Below are 21,323 nucleotides of genomic sequence, written 5' to 3' on the forward strand. Positions count from 1 at the left end.
CAATAGCACACAAAAGCCAGGGAGAGTCCAGAGGCTTGCAGCGTGGTTCTCTAAAAATAACACCTTCTTCCTCCGAAATGCTGCCCCATGTGGTGTTAATTCAGCATTGTTCTGGCTTTATTGTGCCAGCATTAAAACCAGTGGGTTTTAAATGCCATCAAATGAGAGCAGCAGCATTTCACCCCCACTCGCTTTGCACACGTGTAAACGACGGGATCGGTTGCACTGTAATTGTGAACCTGTATAGTCACACTCCAGTTTGTTGACTTCTCTTTGCTCCTGGGAACTCCACCGAAGCCATACTGCTTTGGGTGGGTGTGAGCTGGAGTCGAGCATGGTTCAGTAGCTCTATTTGTTGGATCTGAGTAAGAAGGAAAGAGTCCAGCCTGTCTCTCAGAATTTGCAGGGCTGGCTGGTAGGAAGCTAACAGCAGCATTATCCTTGTATGCCAAGTAGATTTGATCTGCAGTCACAGAGATACAAACAATTTGGAGCCTTCTGATCAGAGCTGTGAGAAATCCGCCTTTCACATGAAACTTTTTTTTTGAAAGGCAGATATTGTGATACTGCAACAAGTCACAACTTTATGTCAATTTCACGGAATTATCCATTTGGACAACAAAACAAAACAACAACTAAATGAAACACTTGGGTGAGTTTGGTTTTTTAACAACTTTTTTGTTGCAAAACATCCTTGTATTTGCTAGCGAACCTGCTGAGACCGTTAAACAATAGGAAAAAATCAAAATGAAACAGTTGTTTCCAAACAAAACACGATGTTAGCCCAGAAATGATTTTGTTTCCTTTGGCTTTTCCAGTTTGTCAATGAACCCAAAACAAAACAACAACCACCACCACCCATTATTCACCCAGATGTGCTCTTGATGCCAGTTTCACAGTGTCACTTTTCAGCATTTAACCTCTCTTCAGATTAGACCCAGTTCCAGTGAGTGGTGATTTTTATGTGCATTTTCTCATGCAGTCGTCTGTAGGAGTTAATATCACATACATTTAGAAATACATTGTTCCCCACGAAGCAGAGAAACCAAACTCCCTTTCTTAACCCACAAATCTTAAGCCACTTATGTATGAGGGCAGATAAATTAAGGTGGCCCAGGAGATCCTATTTTCTCACGAACACAGTAAACTCGGCGGTGTTTAGTGGGACAAGTTTTCAAAGGCTCTTCACCCATAATCGGGGATGTATTTGCCACAGAGCCCAATGTGCGGAGCTGTTCTGAGAATCTGGCCCCTTTCCTGTTAACATGTGTGCTGAGATGTGTGGCTATGCTGACTTGACCACCCGGCTCATGGGGTTTCATCCAGTGCACAGGAAGGAACAGTCGTGACACTAGGGCAGTCAGGCGAAGCTCCCGTCTGAGAACCGACGGCTCCTCCGCCTTAGGGCTGGCCGGCGCGTACATGCCTCTCCCCGCATGCAGCATCGGGAAGCACGCGATGCAGATGTGCTGAGATCGGGAGAGACACGGGAGGGAGGCGGGGAGAGCGTGGTATGTGCACATTCCCACTCCCCTCTTGTCAGCCTGAGGGACAAAAGCATGCACTGTGCTACTGACAGCAGGCCCCGGCGCAGCTGGAGAAATCTGGTCCCCATTAGTGTCCCTGGCAGAGTGCATTACCCCAGCTGGCACGCCGGCCAGCCAAGGGGGGAGCTCGGGAGCGGCCAGCAGTCGCTAATTAGCACCACAAGTGAGGCCGTGAGGTGGGGAAGGCAAAGGGCTTTGTCCTGCTCCCCCCCAACACCCTGTTCCTGGTTGCCAAGGTTACAGTTTGGGGGCTAAAGGCCTGATCCAGGGCCCAATGGACGGGCTCCCATTTATGTTAATGGACTTTGGAGGAGCCCCCCCCCCCCCCCCGGAACAGGCTCAGAAGGGTCCTTTTCCACCTCTCCCCAACCAGGTTCTGTTCAGCCACAGACTGTACCCTGCTTCTGGCTGCACCACCGGAAAAGGGGATTGGGTTGGGTTGCAGGCTGTTCGCTCACACGGCTCGCACCGCCAGCCTGCCCAGACTGTGCCCGGCTGCAAAGTCCACTGTGGCCACAAGGCGCCTTGCCACTGGCGTCAGTCGGCTTTGGATCAGGCCCAAGGTGCGCTTGTCGCCTTTCGCTATGCCAGGCTCCGTGCTGCATTAGGTGTCCCTGTGAAAAATAAGCTGGTTCAGTGAGATCTGATCCCCAGAGCGCAAAAGCAGCATGTCTCACGCTGGCCAGCTGGCCCCTTTGGCTTAGGATCCCGTACCCCAGCCCCGAGATGAGCTTAGACCCCCCCTTAGGTTTTACTGCAGTGGTTCCCAAACTTTTCAGCATCACACCCCCTTTTCGATTTTTGAGACCCCTCCCTCCCCCAAAAAAATAGCAGCAAAACTTGTTGAGCAAAAGAAAGAAAGAAAGAAAGAAAGAAAGAAAGAAACTGCCTGGGGCTGAAAAACAAAAATAGCAGCAAAACTTGTTTTGCCTTGGTGAGATTGATGAGGGGGGAAGCGGGGGGGGGGGGGTAGCTTGGTCGTCTCAAGCCCCCCCCAGAATTTCTTCATGCCCCCCCAGGGGAGCACACCCCCCAGTTTGGGAACCCTTACTGCATTTCCCTATAGGCAGAGATTGCCAAGGGCTATCCAAGCAGGGAAAGCTGTGATGGATTCCGTCGGGAGAACTCTCCCCTCTCAATGATCCACTGTTCCTCTCCAGGTACTGGGGGTACTGGAGGGACAGTCTTCCAGCATGCTTGTGGTCTTCACCAGGCCTTCCCGTGAAAACTTAGGGTGTTAACCCAATTCCAGGTTGCCAACTTTTGCAATGTCACTGGCAGCCTTGCAACCTTCTCGGCTTTTCTTCAAGCCTCAGGTCCTGGAATCCCGTGACTCCACCAGATGTTCAGCTTGCAGTCTTTAAAAGACACTTTCTAGCCCTTGGGCCTGTCGAGAAAAGCTGGAAAAGGGGGGGAAAACCTCAGACCCCGGAAGGCGACCAAAAGAACCCCCAAACGTGCCACTGAAAACTCACGGGTTTTACGCTGATCTCGTGACATTTTGGGGCCTGGCCGATGCTTTTGGAACGCTCGGCGTGGCCAATCCTGGTCTCTCTTGCCTCCCCGAGCTCCCTTTGCAGCTGTTGGAGTTGCAGCCGCAGTTCTTGGCTTCCCCTCCTTAACAAGACCCAGTTGTAGGACAGAGCACAGAGCAGCTGTTGTGTTCCAGATTCAGAGGCAAGCAAAGCAGAGGAGGCACGGAGCCTGCAGAGCGGATTGCGGGTGCGGAGGTGGGGGGAGATGGTGTGGAAAGGGGAGGTAAAACCAGTTCTGGGTGGCAGCTCCGAACCGTACCGAAGGCAGATCTGAAGGAACAAACCCTGGGAGTGTTGGATAGGCCCATGGGGATGAACCCTAGAAGAGATCTGAGCCAGCTTCCGTCTCAGTATCCTGTCTTCAAGTGGGGGACAAAGACCAGCAGTTCTTTGCTCTGGCGGTTCTCCCTTATTACCCCTAGCGTGATACCCAGAGGGAGAACACCCAGCGGGCATTGCTGATACGGCTGTCAGGTGTCCAGTATTTGCGCTCTTTGTCCAGTAAAAAAAAATCAGAGAATACTGGACATGTGCAATGTCCAGTATTCTGATTTTTCCGGCTGCGCAGCGGATGGAAGCCTGGCGTGGGCGGGGAGAGCAGCTGGAAGGCGGGGCCACAATCAGCGTTAGGAGCCTGTGATTGCGCAGAAGCCTGCCGGGGACGGGGGAAGTGGTTAGGACTCCCAGCCACTCCCCCAGCTCCGGCTAGGCTTCTGAAGTGCCCAGAGCGGTGATCATGACCCCGCCTCCCAGCCTGAGAGTCCCAGCTGGGAGGGGGGGTTGCGATCGCCGCTTATCCCATGTTCCTTTTTTTTTTTTTCTTTGCTCGACCACAAAATACCAAAAATATTTTTTGGGAGACCATCTGGCAACCCTAACTGCTGAGAGAACGAGGAGGATACACTCCCTGCCTCACTCGGTCCCTGACCCCATCCGAAGCCCCGACAGAGCCACTGCTGAAAGGCAAGCCGAGGCCAGTGGGGGCTAAAGTCATCCTGGGGGCCCTTTGCCGGGATCCAGGCCCTAGCCCCCTGGGGCCACCCTAGGCTGAGCACACGACACAGCAGCCTTCGGGGCCGGAAATGCAGGAAGGTCTTTATTTACAGTAACAAATCAGAGAAAACCGCACTGCGCCCCGCCCTGGCAGGCGCGTTTACACCCTGCCCCGCAGTCACGCTCTGTGGTGGACGGGCCAAGCAGGCTGGGCGGGGGTAGAGGGGATAGAGAGCCCAAAGTCACTGCCTGTGCCACTGCCGCTGTGGAGGACCTCCTGGCAGATGCAGCATCCAACAGCCACCTTTGAGTCACGCCCAGGCAGCGCTGGCCTCCCCCGGTCAGTGGGAGAGAAGGCGTTTCTCAGCCGGGGAGTCTGGAATCGCCTCTCCCCACCAGCCTGCTCAGGGACACACAGCCGCTCTGCGGAGAAGGGGATCCTTTGTCAGCCGCTTGCAGGGGAAGTTAAGGAAAAGGCTCCGTGCACGAGCGTGTGCGCGAACGCACGTGTGTGCACGCTCACATGTAAGAGCCTCAGTCCTGGGGCTACAAGAGAGCGTGGCTGGCAGAGTTTATTGCACTTGCCTGCCTCCCTCAGCACCGAGAAGGCGGGCGGGGGGAAGCCGCTTCCAACAGCAAAGGGAGGCCGAGGCGTTCCATCTCTAACCCCATCCGCCCCCCTCAAGCTCACCGTCCCCACCTCCCCAGCACCACCGTTTCCTGTCCGGAGTGGGATGCTGAGGCCGGTGCGTGTTTTGTGCCATTTCCACGGCGCAGGCTGTGTCATTCGGACACGCTGGGCCCCATTGGCTGAGGTTGCGGGGTGTGAGGTTAGCCAGAGCGGGGGGACTCTGTGAAAACAGGTCTGTGTACCTGGGTGCTGGCAGGCCAGATGCGACCCCGCCCTGCCTCCGTGGGCTCATGATACCGGGCTGCTGAGCAGGGGACCCTGGCCTGCTCCTTCGAGTTGCCTAGGACCCTAGCGAGCGGCACCAAGCCTTTGCTGTAGGTGGGAACTAGCAGCAAGGAAGCTCCTATGAAGCTGCCCTCAGCAGGCACCAGCCAAGGGGCACTCGCGCCGTTACCCCGCTCCAGCCGTCAGCCAGCGGGGCGCTGGGCCAGCCAGCTCTGGGAGAGCACCACCTGCGGAGTCCTCGGACGGCAGGGGCTCGGGGCGGGTCCGAGCGTCGCCCGGCGAGGCAGTTCAGGGCTTCTGCGTGGCCGCCAGGCGCGGCATAAGACTTGACTCCTGCTCTCGGCTCAGATGGCAGGAAGCTGCTGTCTCAATCCCTGCGCCAGGTGCGCGGGGGGTGGGGTGTCACCTAGTCTTGGAGGCCGGACAGCACCGGGGGAGGTAGTGAGGAGGGGACTCCTATCTGCGGGCGCTTTCCAGCCTCAGGCTGTCTTTGGTCTCCCTCACGGCTCTTTTTCCTGCCTCCCCCGTGGCCTTCTCTAACGTTGGCTCAGGAAAGCGGCAGGACCCTCCGAACACACGACGTGGGGCAGGCCGAAGTGGTTCCCAGAAGCATGATCGCCACAGGGGAGGCGGGACCGGGGGAGGGGCCCCCCAATTCCAGGCCCCCCTCCTTCTTCCACCGCCCCCTCGAGTTTCTGCCCACCTCCCCTCAGGAGGAGAAGCACAGGCCGCAGCACTCCATGCAGATCTCCAGGCAGTCGGCCGACTCGCAGCAGGCGTCCACGATGCCGCAGTCCATGTCGCAGGGCAGGTCGCAGTCGGCGCACTCCCCCGAGCCGCAACAGCAGCAGCAGATGCAGGAGTCCTCGGAGCTGCAGGAGCTGCAGGTGGCGCAGTCCAGCACGATGTTGCAGAGGGTCAGGAACTCGCAGAAGAGGCAGGAGAGGATGCAGTGGACGCAGCAGTCTGAGCAGAGGGAGGCGCAGGAGAGGGAGGGGACAGAAATGAAGGGGACTGTTAATCATGGACACCAGCAGGACACCATCCCAGGTGTGATGGTAACGGTCCCAACAGGCATTGTTTTTTTTCCCCCAGGTTTAACCCTATAGATCCCAGTTCCCATCAAGAACACCACCCACAGCCAGAGATCTGAGACCAGCTCGGGCTGCTGTGCCCACGGTGGCTGGTTATGGGGCCTTTGGTGTCGGCAGACACAGGCTGAGGCCCGTGAATGGCACGACAGGGCCAACCTGAGCTGCCTTGGGAGCTCAGAGACCCCATGGACTCCTCTCGGGACTTGGCGATGGCTGTTGATTTTGTGTGGCAGGTGCCCGGATACAACGGTGATGGGCAGCACCATAAACCCCTCCGATAGACAGACCGACTGACCGAAACCTGAAGGCAGTCAAGAACTCACCAAAGAGGGAGAAACGGACAGCGCTTCACCAGAATGGGCAGTGAGGAGGAGGCGAAGGGGTGATCCGGAATCTTTGGGGCTGGTGGGGTAGTTCTCCCCTCGTGAAGGATATTACGGGGGGCTCGGAGGGACACTGCGGGGGGGGAGAGGGATGCTCCAACACCGTGTGAGGTTATGTGGTAATGGTGCAGGGGATCCCAGAACTGACAGAACCAGCGCGGGGCTCGTGGAGGTGGGGCAGAGGACCCGAAGGGGGAAACCAGCCCAGGGAAATAGACAAGCAGGTGGGTGGGGGAGGATTTAGACCAGGATCCACCCAACTCCCTGGCTTGCACAGCACCCGGGGGCAGTCTGCACAAAGCAATAACTGTGGGTCCCCTCCCTTTCATCCTAGGTGCGCCCATCTCTCTCTCTCGATCGTTGTAGGTCCTGTGCCTATGAGTGGAGGATTGAGGGTGCTGGGCAGCTGATACCTTCTTGCGCCTCTGCAGGGATCTGGGAGGAGGCTGACTTGGAGCTGCTTTTGCTCTTCTTGCTGCCCTGGCTGTTGATGGAGTAATGCGACTGCAGCTTCCGGGGAGGCTTCTGCGAACCGGGCAGCGTGCCGAGGACACCGTTCCCCGCGCCTCTGTGGGCACTGCCCGGGTCCGGGACACGCCCGGCGCCGTTCTGCAGCAGAGGGGTGCAGTCCATGGGGCTGGACGGCTGGAGACTCCGCAAGGTTGTTCGGACCTGGGGCTGGACTGTGGGCAAAAGAGAGCAGGGGGTTAGAGGGGCTGCTCCCATCGGCAGAGAAAAGACCGGCCTTGGCTCACATGGCAGGCAGGGGATTTTATCGATGCTGGTGGACACAGAGCGGGTGGCCAGGCTGCTTTCTAAACCCAGGCGTGTGGGCCTCAGGCCTGTGTCTGTGGCGTTTCCAAAGCCAAGCTGGAGTGTTCACACTGCATTGTAGCCCTGGGTTGACAACTGGCCCCAGGTCTCACAGCAGCACTAACACATTCACACTGCACCACACAGACCTTCTGATGCGGGTCTATGGCTCAAGCTGTGTCCACACTGCAAAGTGGCAGGGCTCAGACCCGAGTCACCTTCCTGACATCTTAAGGCCCTGAGAGCTTGCTGATCCAGCAGACTGATTTGTGTGTAGACAGATGGGGCCTTGGGCTCAACCCTGAGGCAGAGCCTGGGTTTAGTGTGCAGTGTGGACAGACCTAGACAGTCTGTGGTTCTCACTGGCTCCCACCCCATTCCCTTGCCAGCACACTGGGCCCGGATCTACACTAGGGAGTTATTTCAGAATAACCCCCCTTTTTCGAAATAATAAGTGGTGCATCCACACGACCAAGCCCGTTATTTCGAAATAAGGAGCTGGTTATTTCGAAATCTGTCCTCCTGCTTTCCTCAGGGAATAACGCTAATTTTGAAATAGTTCGAAATAGTGGTCGTGTGGACGCTCCACTGCTGGCATTTTGAAATAACTTCTCCCCAGAGTAATTCGAAGTAGTTACCCCTCCGTGTTTCCTGGGGCTCTAAGTCAAGGCAGCACGTCCCCAATAATGGAGCCTGCCATGGACTCATTTCGAGGCCCCCCCTGGAGTGGGGACACACTATTGTTATTTCAGGAGTTATTATTTCGAATTTAGTTATTTTGGAATAATCTCCTGGTGTAGAAATGCCCTTGATCTCCTCATGTCCTGACCTGGACTAAGCAGTGTGGGAAGGATGGGGGACTGCAGGAAAGAGAGGTTTAGCTCACAATCTCCAATATGCACATGCAGCCCTCAACAGTCTTGTATCCCCCATAATCCCATAAGGCAGTGGTGCTGCTGCACACGAGAAAATACCCAATAAGTCAACAGCGATAGCCAGAGAAACCGAGCAGGACAAGGCCGTAAGCTTTTCAGGGCAGGCGCATGGGGCAGCGGGAGTAAGAGGCAGCGGAAGGCATTGCCTTCCCATGGCCCCACCCACTCTCCCGTTCCCGTGGCCCCGCTCACTCTCCGCCCCCAGAACGCCTGCTGCATCCTAACCCCATCCTCCCAAGCGCCTGCAAGCCCTCGCAGCCGGGGTCATCCACAAATTTTAGAAGCGCGTGCTTCACTCCATTATCCAAGTCATTGATGAAAATACTGAATAGGGTCTTCCAGGCCCTATGGGAGACCTCACTAGATATCCTCTCCCAGTCTGACCGTGAACCACTGAGAACTACTCTCTGAGCATGGTCTTTCAACCAGCTGCGTACCCACCTTATGGTAATTTCGGCTAGACTCCATTTCCCTTGTTTGCTTATGAAAATGTCATGTGAAACTGTGGGGAAAGCCTTACTAAAATCAAGGAACATCACCCTATTCCTTCCTCCCCGCCCACTAGGCCCTTTCAAAAGCCGGGTTTGGCATGATTTGTACTTGACAAAACCATGTTGGATATTCTCCATAACCTTTTATGGAGGGCAGTCAGCAAAGGCCATATCTAGACCATGAGGTTCTACCTCAGTGGTGAACCCCTCACCCCGACCACATTTTTCATCATTTGTCCCCCATGATCTGTTGAGTCCTGGGTCCAGTGGTCCCTTCTGCAAAGCTGGGGGAGGGACTTTTAGATGTGGGTGGGCTTGTACTCCCCCTCCCGGAAACAAATAGTGACAAAGGTTTGGGAGAAATGCAGAAGATGCCGATGTAGTAGAGCAAGGGGCATAGCTAGAGGAGATGGAATGGAAAACAAAGGGACGAGGGAGTGGAGTCCTGGGGTGGAAGAATGGCCTAGTGGTTAGACAGTTGTCTTGGGCTGAAGGAGGTCTGCTCTGTGTGACCTCAGGCAAGTCACTTAGTGTCTCTGCTTCAGTGTCTGCGAGGGGGGTTGCAGGGATAAACACAGCCAAAATGGCAATGCATTCAGTTACTATGGTGACGGGGCCCTAGAAGATATTCATGTCAACAGGAAGGGAAAGAAGAGAGTCCAACAGGCAGGCTCGACACCAAAGAGGCTGAGCTCACCTGAGAACCAGGTCCGTAGAAAGGATAAAAGCCTACTGCTGCTACCAAGTAAGGAAGTTACTCCTTTCCGGGAGGTGCTGTCCACCCCGCCTCGGCTCCATTTCTGGCAGTAAGATGGCTGGACCTTGGTGGGCCAGAAAGGGTCTAAATAACAACCTGGATATAACCTCTTCTGGGCTGAACCCCCCACGCGACATCTTCAGCTCAGCCACAGAGCCATTTCCCAAACGAGGCTGGCACTGCCGCAGCCTGCGGTGGTCAGCTGGGGATCCGCAATTCCTCCCGGACACTGCCAGCATCAGGAGTTACGAGTTCCAATTGGAAAGCCTGGGGGGGTGGGGAGAGGGATCCCATCTACCTCCCCTTCTCTGCTCCCAGCAGACTGAAAGTCAGAAGAGAGCTTGAGAAGATGACGCCCTATAGGAACCAGGAGGGGGATTTCTCCAGACACATCAATGTCGTCATGAAAGGGATCCACGACTCCTGGGTGAAGGTTAAAGGGGAAGCAAACAGACCTCTGCTTTAGCTGCAAACTCCCTGTTGTCCTCTGCAGAAACAAGGCAGGCTGGGGCCAAATGGCTGCATATCTACACTTTACCTTGGCCGAGCAAAGGGATTTGGGGAATATTTTAATCCTACCTTCCCCTCACGCATGGTTAGTCAGCCTGATCTGTGCCCCAGACGGGATTTGGCGTCCAGATCAGGAAGGGTTAACCAATCATCTCCCCCGCCCGCCACATAACCAAGTACATAAATCTCTGCCGGCTGTTGTCTGTGCCAAACTGTAAAACGTCTCTCTCTCTCTTTCGTCAGTAAACAAGCGATGAGTCAGCAGAAAGGCTCGAGGGCAAAGGCCTCGAGAGCCAAGCCGGGGAACAGTAGCCACATTCTGTTCGGGGAATCAGCGAGCCAGGGCCGGGCCTGCATCGCGCAAGACCTCCGCACACAAGGTGCTTCTGTCTCGCGCGGGCCGGGGTGCCAGGCCGCTTGCAGGCAAAAACAAAATCGACAGAGGCAAGAAAACGGTGTCTTGTTTTCCTAGTAGGGCCGCGAGCTCTGCATGGGGCAGCCTGGTGATTTCTGCATCACTTTGCCGGTCGTTTTCACCCCCATTTCCAGTCATGTTTTCCCAGCATGCTCTGCGGTGGAACTTCCCACACAAACACCTTCCTTTAGGTTCCATTTGTTTTCGCTTTCCCCTTGCCTCTTTTATGTTCTAGGACATGCCTCAGGCATTAGTGACTCCCTGGGACATCCCTCCTATTCTGGTGTATGGGGGGAGAGAGACACATCTGCTTTGCCTGGTGATTTGTAAGGACCTTCATCGGGGTGTAACAAGGCGGGTGGGGGAGAGGAGACCCGGCTGGAGGAAGTGGATTTGTGAGTGGGTGCATTGATTCCTTCCCTTCTTGAACTTGCTAGCTGAGATGGGGAAATGCTTGGCAAGGAAGAAGCAGGTTTTGCCAAGTTGTGTCTTTCTCCGCTCTCCCCAGAAAAGGGGAGGGGGGCAAAGTGAAGAAGAAGGAAGGGGATAGATAGAGGAGGAGTGCGAGGGGGATAAGAAAGGACCTTTGTCTCTGTGAGGTCTTCTGTGATTTTCACTGTCAATTTCGAGCCAGGAGGAGAAGCTCCTGAAAGTACATGAGCACCCAAGCACTGTTACAGGCTGGCCACCGACTGGCTAAGCAGCAGTTCTGCAGAAAAGGACCTGGAAATTACAGTGGATGAGAAGCTGGACATGAGTCAACAGTGTACCCTTGTAGCCAAGAAGGCTAATGGCATACTAGGGTGCATTAGTAGGAGTGTTGCCAGCAGATCTGGAGAAGTGATTATTCCCCTTTATTTGGCACTGGTGAGGCCACATCTGGAATATTGCGCTTAATACTGGGCCCTCTCACTACAGAAAGGATGTGGACGCACTGGAGAGAGTCCAGCGGAGGGCAACACAGAATGACTAGGGGGCTGGAGCACATCACTTATGAGGAGTGGCTGAGAGATTTGGGCTTATTTAGTCTGCAGAAGAGAAGAGTGAGGGGGGGATTTGAGAGCAGCCTTCGACTCCTTGAAGGGGGGTTCCAAAGAGGATGGACAGAGGCTGTTCTCAGTTGTGAGGGATGGCAGAACAAGGAGCAATGGTCTCAAGTTGGAGTGGGGGAGGTCTAGGTTGGATATTAGGAAAAAATATTTCCCTAAGAGGGTGGGGAAGCGCTGGGATGGCTTCCCAGGTGGGGGAGGGAGGGTTAGAATCTCCATCCCTAGAGGTTTTTAAGTCCTGGCTTGACAAAGCCTTGGCTGGGATGATTTAGTTGGATTGGTCTTGCTTTGGGCGGGGGCTGGACTCGATGACCTCAACATGCCCAGCAATGGAGCAGAGCAGGATCTGAACTTGCAGCTGCTTCTCCAACCAGGGAACCTTTGGATGTTCTCCCACTGCCACCCTAAAGGCCTGATCCTGTCCCCATTGGAGATCAGTGGAAGCAGGAACAGGCCCCAAAGTGGGAGGAAGGGGGGCACTTTGAAGAGGTTTAGGGTTCCAGGTTCCAGAAGGCTTGGTTACGCTCATTTCCTCTTGACGTTGTTGGGAGCTGAACACATTTGGCTCTTCAGACAGTCAAACCCCTCCATGATGATCACCTATTGTCTGTATTATTGTAGCATCCCTGAGTCCCAGTCCTCGGCGCAGGACGCCTCCCCAGTGCAAGGGGCTGTACGAACACAGAACAACACTGCGTCACTGCTCAAGTTGCTTGCCATCAGCAGCCACTCAAAATCAGGGGCTGCACTTGAAGCCAGCCTCATCATCCCAGCCTTCTCAGTCCGCACACTCCTTCTTTAATGTGGGAGCCGCTGCTGATCCATACAAGACGCAACCGAAGCGCCCGCACTGCATCCAGCTCTCAGCTTGTGTGGCTTATCCCGCATCATCATGGCAGCCCAGATCATCACCTCGGTGTCGAGGGGAAGGATGGTCGTGTGGTGAAAGCATCCGGCTGAATTCAAAAACCATTTCTGCCACAGGTTCCTTGTGTCATTCAAAGATGTCTGCGGAAGCTGTGGCTTCTCAGCACTTCTGATAACAAGGCCTTGAACTTTCTCCCTGTCTGTAGAAGGCCGGACTAGGGATAATACCACTTCCTTTCTGCCTTCTCTATTTAGCCCGTAAGCTCTCTGGCACACAGTCTATGCAGTATACTGTGTGTCTATCCAGGACCTAGTACAATAGGGCCCCTGTCTCAGCACAGGGACAGAATGCACAGCCTAGTAATAAAATATCTACACACGGACATACACGTATAAGCTTTTCAAACACAACTGTCCTCTGAACCGGACTGTGTCTGTAAGCTCAAAGTGAACGTTATAACCGAGTTTAGATGTACCCCCGAGAACATGGGTTGGCTCCCACACAACCTTAACTGCAGTGGCAGGAGTGAAATTACATAGTGGTGAGTCCTTCTAATCAGAAAATTACCAGTGGGGCCTGCCTGCCCTGATAAGTTTTTTGCTCTCAGCTGTTTATTACCATTTTCCCAGGTCTCCCAACATGCTCTCCATGCCAAGGCCAACCCCACGGTTCTTCCCCCGGGCGCACTGCTCACAGGTGGTCTGTTAGAATGGGATCTAGTCTACTGTAAAAGGGACTAGAAGATGCAATAACCAGGAGTGCGGGGGTGGGGGTGTTTCAGGCCTGTCATGAGGCTAGTGTTTAAGAGGCAGAGATGGTGCAGTCTGCTGGACCAGGGCTGGGCAAGATGACACTTTGATCCAGCCCGCGGACTGCATCTGGCTGCTTTCTATTTATATCCTGCTGCCTGTGCCAACACATTTCCAGGCAGAAGGATCCTATTTAAATGGCTCCCAGCTCCCAGTTGCGGTGCTATCCCGGCGGAGGCCGGAGTCGCGAGCCCTTTAAATAGCCGTAGCACCCTTGGGCAGCTGCCAGTCAATGCAGCAGTGGCAGGGCTGGGAACCGCGAGCCCTTTGCTGTGTTTTTAATTCAAAGCCTCCATCCCCAGGCAACTCTCCAGGCTAGTCCCCAGCCCCGCCCCCTTCCACTCCAGGCCCCGCCCCTTCCTTACCATAATTCATGAAGTGGCCCCCTTGTGAAAATTGTTGCCCACCCCCGTGTAGACCCTTACTCTTCTCTGGGCCCAGCCCCTCTAAAAGGCCCCATTTTCAGTGGAACTCAAACAGTCCACCTGCCAAAAGCCCACTGCACCTCAGAGTCAGGGAATCCATTTACAATCAATGATCATCTGGTTGCCCTGGTCTGGTTACAACTTTGAACCGTGTTATAAAATACAGCAGGGCCTTTTTGTGTCTTTGCAACTGGACTAAACTAGTATCTATATTATGGAAACACAGAGAGAGTCTCCAACCCAAATCCGGCCCCCATTGTGATGGGTGCCGTACGGGCAGGGGCAGCCCGTGAATATAGGCCGACTCGGCCGTCGCCTAGAGCGCCGTCTTCAACGGGGCGCCCAATGAAGACATCACGCTATTGACGGCCGTGCAGGCGGGGGCACCGATCGTGCATTCCGTCTGGGGTGCTAGCTGCCGCAGCCCGCCTCAGGCCACCCCTGCGTATGGGCTCATAGTAAGGGCAGGTCTACGCAGCAGGGCTAAAGCCAAAGTAAGCTACGCAACTCGAGCTACGTCAACTGCGTAGCTTAAGTCGAAATAACTTATTTTGGCTTTTGACACTGTCTACACAGCAGGAAGTCCGAGGGAGAATCCGACTTCCCTTACTCTTCGTACAACGAGGGTTACAGGAGTCGGAGTAAGAAGTCCTCCAGCTCAACATTATTTTGACATTATGTCAAAACAATTGCTTGTAATGTAGACGCAGACTGTGTTATTTCGGAATAACGTCAGTTACTCCGAAATAACACTGCTGTGTAGATGTACCCTTCGAGACAGTCCCAGCCCTGAACAGCTTACAGTCTAAATCAGTGTTTCCCAGTTTTATTTGGCCACGGGACCCTTTCAAACTCAAAAGAATTTTGCAGAACCCCTAATAAAAGTCTAATATATGAACATCAGGGCTGAGTAGTGACATCATCATCCCCACTCTCTGGCTAAGCTGGCATTTCACATGGACACTTATTGTGGCAAACACAAATGAAAATCATTTTCAATAAAACTCATAAATGCTTAAATATAAGTAATTTTTTTAAATTATAAAATCTTATTGTAATGGAATCTTCTTGCAGAACCCTTATTTTCACTTCACGGAACCTCAGGGTTCCACGAAACAGCATTTGGGAAACATTGGTCTAGATGGAGACACAGAGAAGGGAAGTGAATTGGCTGCAGGTTAAAGGCACAACTGGGAATTGAAACCATGTCTTCTGAGTTCCTAACTAAGTACCACATCCACTAGCCATGGGGTTTTCAAACTATGGGTTGCAACCCAGGACTGGGCTGTGGAATGTCGGGCCCTGGGTCTTATTGCTGAAGGGGGATCAGGTAACCAGTGGGGATGCTAAGGCAGCTCCCTGCCTGTCCTGGCACCGCAGACTGTGCTGCGCCCCAGAAGCAGCCGGCAACAGATTCAGCTCCTGCACCCCTGACCGAGAACTACTCAAGATAAGCTCCTCTCGCCTCAAAGTTGGAGTTCCCTCCTACAGCCCAAAGCTCTCATCCTCAGCCCCATCCCAGAGCCCACTCTCCAGTCACATTATGTTGGATCACGGGCTCCAACAATTTTCTTCACCTGGATCATGAGAAAAATAGTTTGAACTGCTCTAGAACACACTCCCTCCTTTAAGTACTCGTCTTTTTCACCCAGTTATGGGGAAACAAGCTCTATTGCCCTGTCCAAACCAGGTCCCCTGCCTTCGTTTGGTGTAGACAGAGTCTCATACTAGTGAGTTCCAGTATGATTGCAATATGCTAGGCTGCTCAATCTCCTGCAAGAAAGGCCCCCTGGGGCAGTCCAGGGAGAGAAAATCAGAAGCACGAGTCAGGAATTTCAAACATGCCTCCTCCCCAGCCACTCCCCACAAATATTCTACAGCCTTCAGTCACTAAATGTTTCTGAACATGGCAGAGTTCACAAAAGCGCCTGGTGTACATGGTTTGGCTTGCTCTGTTCCCTTGCATTCCTTGAATTAAATTGTTTGTAAATCAAAATCATGCCCTGGTTCAGACAAGCACCGAGGAGCAGAGACGTTGGGCCAGAATTTTCCCTCTGAGTTAATAATAATATCTTAGGGTACGTCTAGACAGCGGCGCTATTTCAGGAGACATCTGGTATCCCGAAATAACGTTTTCTGCATCTTAGGAACAAGCCCGTTATTTCGAAATATTCTCAAAATCACAGGCTTGCTATTCCGACGCCCTGGTAAACTTCCATGAGGATTAAGGGACTTGTTAGAATAGTGATCTATTTCGAAATTTGGTGCTGTGCAGACAGCACCACATTTTGAAATAGACTATCTTGGAATAAGCTACACGATTTGCGCAGCTGGAATTGCGTAGCTTATTTTGAGCTACGTGGTGCTGTATAGACGTTCCCTTACAGTGCCAGGGTGGTTTTCAACTCAAAGGATCCCAACACATTCCAAGGGAGATAGATGAGTGGCTTTATTCTACCGCCAAACATGCAGTTGTCTTTGGGATGGAACGCAATAGCTGTTTAACAGCACAGTGAAACGTTATATGGCAGGTGAGTACAGGAGAGGAAGAAAGATCTTCTATCCAACTGCAAGTTCAAGGAGAATTTAAGGAGTTATAATGCAATGAACCAATTAGCAGGAGTCATCATTAAAACGCCACCTTCATCAACATTCACCATCCTACTGAGATACCACCATTAATTCTTAGGACAGGGGTGGGCAATAATTTTTGCCCGGGAGCCACTTCAAAAAATTTTGACATAGCCCCAGGCCACCCCGGAAGGGGCGGGGCTTAAACAGGAATGGGGGAGCCCCTCTGCTCCCCCTTCTCACTAGGCACCCATGCCCTGGAAGAGGCTTGGCTGGCTCTCCCACCCCCAGGCCAATCAGAGCCTGCAGGCGAGGGAGCGTGGGAAGCCTCCTCCCCGCAGTGCCGAGGCAGGGTGAAGGAAGCTTCACACAGCTGCCCTGCCCCCAGGCCTGGGGGTGGGGAGCGCCAGAAGTCTCCTCCGCTCTCCCAGCGCCCTGCAAGCAGTGCACGGCACTGCTTCTAGCAGGGCGGGAGGAGTCTTCCTATGCTCCCCCGCCCCCCAGGCCAATTAAGGCCTGGGGGTGGGTAGCAGCAGGTCAGATCCACTTGCTTAGCAGGCCGGATCTGACCCGCAGGGGCCCTTTTGCCCACCCCTGTCCTCGGATGCCAGGGATGTCTCCAACAGAGCAGGGTGACTGGTGGGAAATGGTGACTTTTTACTGGTAGCTTCTGGTAGAACCGTTTTCATTGTATTTCATTCCCCTGTGGTAAATAGGAAGTGTCTGTCCAAAGCTCTGCCCTGCCTGGTTGTCACACACTCCAGTGTAACCACCCCACAAAGCAGCATCACCGGCGTGTGACAACCTAGAGGGGCCCAAGCTAGTAAATTTTGTGTGCTCCAGCCCTGCCCAATACTGGGGGGGAATCCTGAGCCTCAAAGGCTGGATCCAGGTAAACCGGGGGCTGCATCCGGCCCCTGGGCCTGAGGTTCCCCACTCCTGCCTTAAACCCACAATCCCTGTGGATTGGTCCTACTACTTCTTCATTCTCCTTTCCCCGAGGGTCCAACCCCTAGTTGCTTAACTCACCTACAGGCTGGGGTAGGAGGGACAGTCTCTAATGTTAGTAAACCCCCTTTCATTTCCCCATTCTGTCTCTTCAGCCGGAGCTCTTTCCCTCTGGGTGCATATCACAAGGTGTGTCCCTCATTTTTCTTCCCACATGTCCCTATGTTTAACTTTGGCAGGGCACGCTAATACCAGCAGTCACAATCCCCTCACTGGATGCAACTCTTACTTTCACCACCCAGACTAGTGCCGCCTACTAGGGTACTGGATACAAATACAGCTCCCTGCTTTTATCTGGGTGTGGGAGTATAATGGAAGAACAGGGATAGGCCCCCTCTTGCTAGGAGCCTCTGAAATTATTTTATATGTATTACAGTAGTTCCTACAAGCATTGTGCTTGGCGCTGTACATATTGAAAATGGAAAGATAGTCCCTGCCCTAAATAATTTATGCGTTTCTTTGAACCCTCAAGTGATGGAGAGGTACCATAGTGATTTCAGGGAACCAAGGCCCTGATGCCAATCCCGCCCCTGCAGAACCCAAGGGAAAGAAGCAGAGACTTACGTGTCACAGCTTCGGGCATGACCATGAACTCTGATGTGGCCTCGCTTTGGGGAGGTGTGGTTCCATTCGCCAGGAGGTTCGGGGACTTGTCTTCTGGCAGTTTCTCTTTCTCCTCCGTTGCTGGGGCCTGAGGGGGAGAGGCTGGGGTGTGGCACAGAGCAGACACTGCTACCGCTGGATTCTGCGTGGAGGAAGGGCACGAGATCTCCTCCTGATCTGAGAAAGACAATAGGGTTCTAGTTATTATTGTGTGTGTTAGTATACCACAGAGCAGGAACCCATGGCGTTAGGTGCTGTACGAACACAGAAAGTAGACAGTTCCTGTCCCAAGGAGCTTACATTAAGACAAGAGATGACAAATGGGTTCAGACAGACTGAGGGAGGAGTTCTAGGAAATCATGAGACACCTCTTCCATCAGCTGTTCCAGCTTCACAACCCTTAAGCAGTGCAAAGGCAGCAGGCAGACCATTCACAAGGAAGTTAAGAAGCCTCAGGCCAGATCTTTAGCCAGTGCAAACAGACACAGCTGCAGTGAAGCCAAGGGAGCTGCGTTGATTTACACCCCTTGAAGATCTGGTCCTTTTTGGGGTGGCATCTTCAAAAGTGTTCAGCATGGTCCAACTCCAACGGCTCCTTGTGCAGTTAAAGGTAAAAGTTCCCTGGACTTTGCTGGAACAGAGTCGGGCCGGCACTGAGCACCTGTGAATTCTCTGGGGGAAGGAACTATCATGCTCTGTGTTTGTACAGCACCTAACACAGTGGGCTCCTAGTCTGTGACCAGGAACAATTAAATAAGCGTCTCAGACTTTAAGACCAATCTAGTCTGAGCTCCTGCATGTTGCAGGTCACAGAACCTCACCTTCCTGAAATAGACTCCCCCCTTGCTGAGCTACTGAAGTCCTCCAATCATGATTTAAAGCCTTCCTTTTGCATCATTTTGAAACCACCAGGTTTTCACAATTAAAAATCACACAGTGTCTCAGGGTGTTTTTACACCGAAACAGGCTGGTGTGTTGTTTGGTTTTGTTTAAATCCCAGCCCCGGTTATTTTCGAATGTCTGGGGCATGACGTCAGCGTGCTCCCAGGAAGGTGCAGCAATTCAAAACAGTCACCAGGTCTTAGGCCCAATTGTGTACCCTGTGGAAAGCAAAACTGCCCTGCCCCTTATGCCGTTCCTGGCAGGGAGCCTCCTAGCCTGGTCCGCAGCCTGGGCTTGCAGCGCCCACACGAGAGAATGTCAAATCAGCCATGTAGACAGCGCTCGGAAGATATGGCTCATAAGAACATACGAACGGCCGTACTGGGTCAGCCCAAAGGTCCATCTAGCCCAGTATCCTGTCTGCTGACAGTGGTCAGTGCCAGGTGCCCCAGAGAGGGTGGACCGAAGACAATGATCAAGCTATTTGTATCGTGCCATCCTTCTCCAGCCTCTGACAAACAGAGGCCAGGGACACCATTTCTGTCCCCTGGCTAATAGCCTTTTATGGACCTAACCTCCATGAAATTATCTAGCTTCTTTTTAAACTCTATTATAGTCCTAGCCTTCACCGCCTCCTCTGGCAAGGAGTTCCACAGGTTGACTACACACTGTGTGAAGAAGAACTTTCTTTTATTAGTTTTAAACCTGCTACCCATTAATTTCATTTGGTGTCCTCTAGTTCTTTTATTATGGGAACTAATAAATAACTTTTCTTTATTCACCCTCTCCACACCACTCATGATTTTATAGACCTCTATCCTATCCCCCCTCAGTCTCCTCTTTTCTAAACTGAAAAGTCCCAGTCGCTTTAGCCTCTCTTTATATGAGACCCGTTCCAAACCCCTAATCATTTTAGTTGCCCTTTTCTGAACCCTTTTCCAAGGCCAAAATATCTTTTTTGAGCCATACTGAAGCCCATTTCCCACCCCCAGCTTCTGAACCTGAGCACCAACCCGAAACACGATGCCTACACAGCAGCACGAGCATCCATCTGACAACCTCGGCAGGGAGGCGCCCGGCCGCGATCTGTGTAGCCGTCTCCACCGTGGCTTGAAATGAAATTGGAACAGAGGTCTCTTCCACCATGGAAAAAATATTTGGCATTTTCGTTCGGCCCCTTTGGGAGTCCCACATGGGCATGGGTAGGGCAGTGCTGGGAGAAAGCCCACGCTACCAGCTTAGTGAGGGGAGCTCACGCTGCTAAGGGGTCTGTCCAGGACACGGATTGCTGTGCTTTCTCACAGCAGGGTGAATACAAAGCCCTGTGCTGGGGGAATCTTCGCTGGCATGGACGTAGGGCACTGCCACGAAATCCTGGGCATTAGAAGGGCATTGCTCTGAGGAACACCCCAGATGGGAGGAAGAGGCCAGTGAGCGCAAGAGAAAGGTGGGGGTGCTGGTACTGCAGCTGCATCACCAGCTGACAAGCGGCACCGTGAGACCAGTGAGAAGAAGGAGGAAGTCTTCCGGCATAGGCCACGTGCTCCCGAAGCCTGCTAGAAAGGTACAGCTCTTTCTCACCCTCACAAACCGAGCCACTGGTTGCCACACACCCAGGCTTCAGCTACAGCCAGCTGACAGGCCCTTCAGGTTCCCTTGGCGTGGCTTTTGTTCGGCCCGCAGGAGACGGGCAAATCAGATGTGCCACCCTCAGCACGTGGCAGTGGGCACGGAGGAGGGTGCCCCCAATGCAGGAGGGGGAACAAGAGCAGGCAGGGGTATTGGTAGGAATGCAGTGGAGCTGACAGAAGGATTCCCCAAAATCCAGGCCTTGCACACTTGTGAGGCGAGCTACCGTGGGACAGCCTGAGGACGACTTCAGTTGGCTCTGCTCATAGAACCATAGAGCTGGAAGAGACCTCAGGAGGTCATCAAGTCCAGCCCCCTGCCCAAGGCAGGACCAATCCCAACTAAATCATCCCAGCCAGGGCTTTGTCAAGCTGAGACTTAAAAACCTCCAGGGATGGAGTTTCCACCCCCTCTCCAGGTAACTTCAGTTGGCTCTGCTGTCACAACACAACACGGATTTCCAGCCCCATGAATTCAAGCTCTGTCATGGTTAGTCCTGAGGGTGGGCAAGAACCCTACAGCAGCCAGGCTGGCTTGTCACACCCCTGAGCCGGCTTTGATGTCTGGACACAGGGTGTATCAAACTCGGGCTATTCCTCTAGTGCAGGCAAAGCTACTTCAGATACTGCCAACGTGAAGAAACGTCCCCTTTCTACCGAGCCCCCCTCACTGTCTTCTGCGGGCCTCCCAGACCGCCTATCAACCTCTCCCCCTCCCCCATACCCTTTTGGCACTCAGAATAGCAACCGTTTATACCACAGGGGCTGGAGGTGCAGCAGCATTGGGGTGGAACTGCACTTTATATAAAGCTAAATTATACCTCAGGAGGATAAAGCTAGACCGAGCACCCATAATTACACTGACTGTAGCAAGAGATCTTACATGCAGGCGGGAAGGGGCAGAGGGCGGGGAGAGAGAGGCAGGCCTTGGACCCCTCATTATACTTGATATAACAAGAGATCCTACATGCAGGCAGACGGAGAAGGAGGCAGACGGGGAGGAAAGGAGGCAGACCTCACACATATAATTAGCGTGGCCATAATGACACAAGGGAGGAGGGCCTGATCCAAAGTCTGCTGGGGTCAGTGGC

The 21,323-nt window shown here is 53.4% G+C and overlaps 1 protein-coding gene across 5 annotated transcripts in view; it reads right to left on the minus strand.

Annotated features, from left to right (window-relative positions):
- Window positions 1-653: 653 nt before the first annotated feature.
- MDFI (MyoD family inhibitor) overlaps window positions 654-21,323 on the minus strand; it is a 49,864-nt gene continuing 29,194 nt past the window's right edge. For 2 of the 5 annotated variants that reach the window (XM_075909888.1, XM_006119327.4), the window contains exons 3-6: window positions 17,684-17,899; window positions 6,882-7,151; window positions 3,023-5,957; window positions 654-2,161 (exon numbers count right to left, since the gene is read on the minus strand). In XM_075909888.1, coding sequence (XP_075766003.1) covers window positions 5,701-5,957; window positions 6,882-7,151; window positions 17,684-17,899 — 743 coding nt within the window. In that variant the 3' untranslated portion in view covers window positions 654-2,161; window positions 3,023-5,700. The remainder of the gene's footprint in view (window positions 2,162-3,022; window positions 5,958-6,881; window positions 7,152-17,683; window positions 17,900-21,323) is intronic. The other 3 variants (XM_075909891.1, XM_075909890.1, XM_075909889.1) reach the window with 3 other exon arrangements.

Source organism: Pelodiscus sinensis, chromosome 27, assembly GCF_049634645.1.
Source record: "Pelodiscus sinensis isolate JC-2024 chromosome 27, ASM4963464v1, whole genome shotgun sequence".
In the NCBI taxonomy this organism is placed as follows: domain Eukaryota; kingdom Metazoa; phylum Chordata; order Testudines; family Trionychidae; genus Pelodiscus; species Pelodiscus sinensis.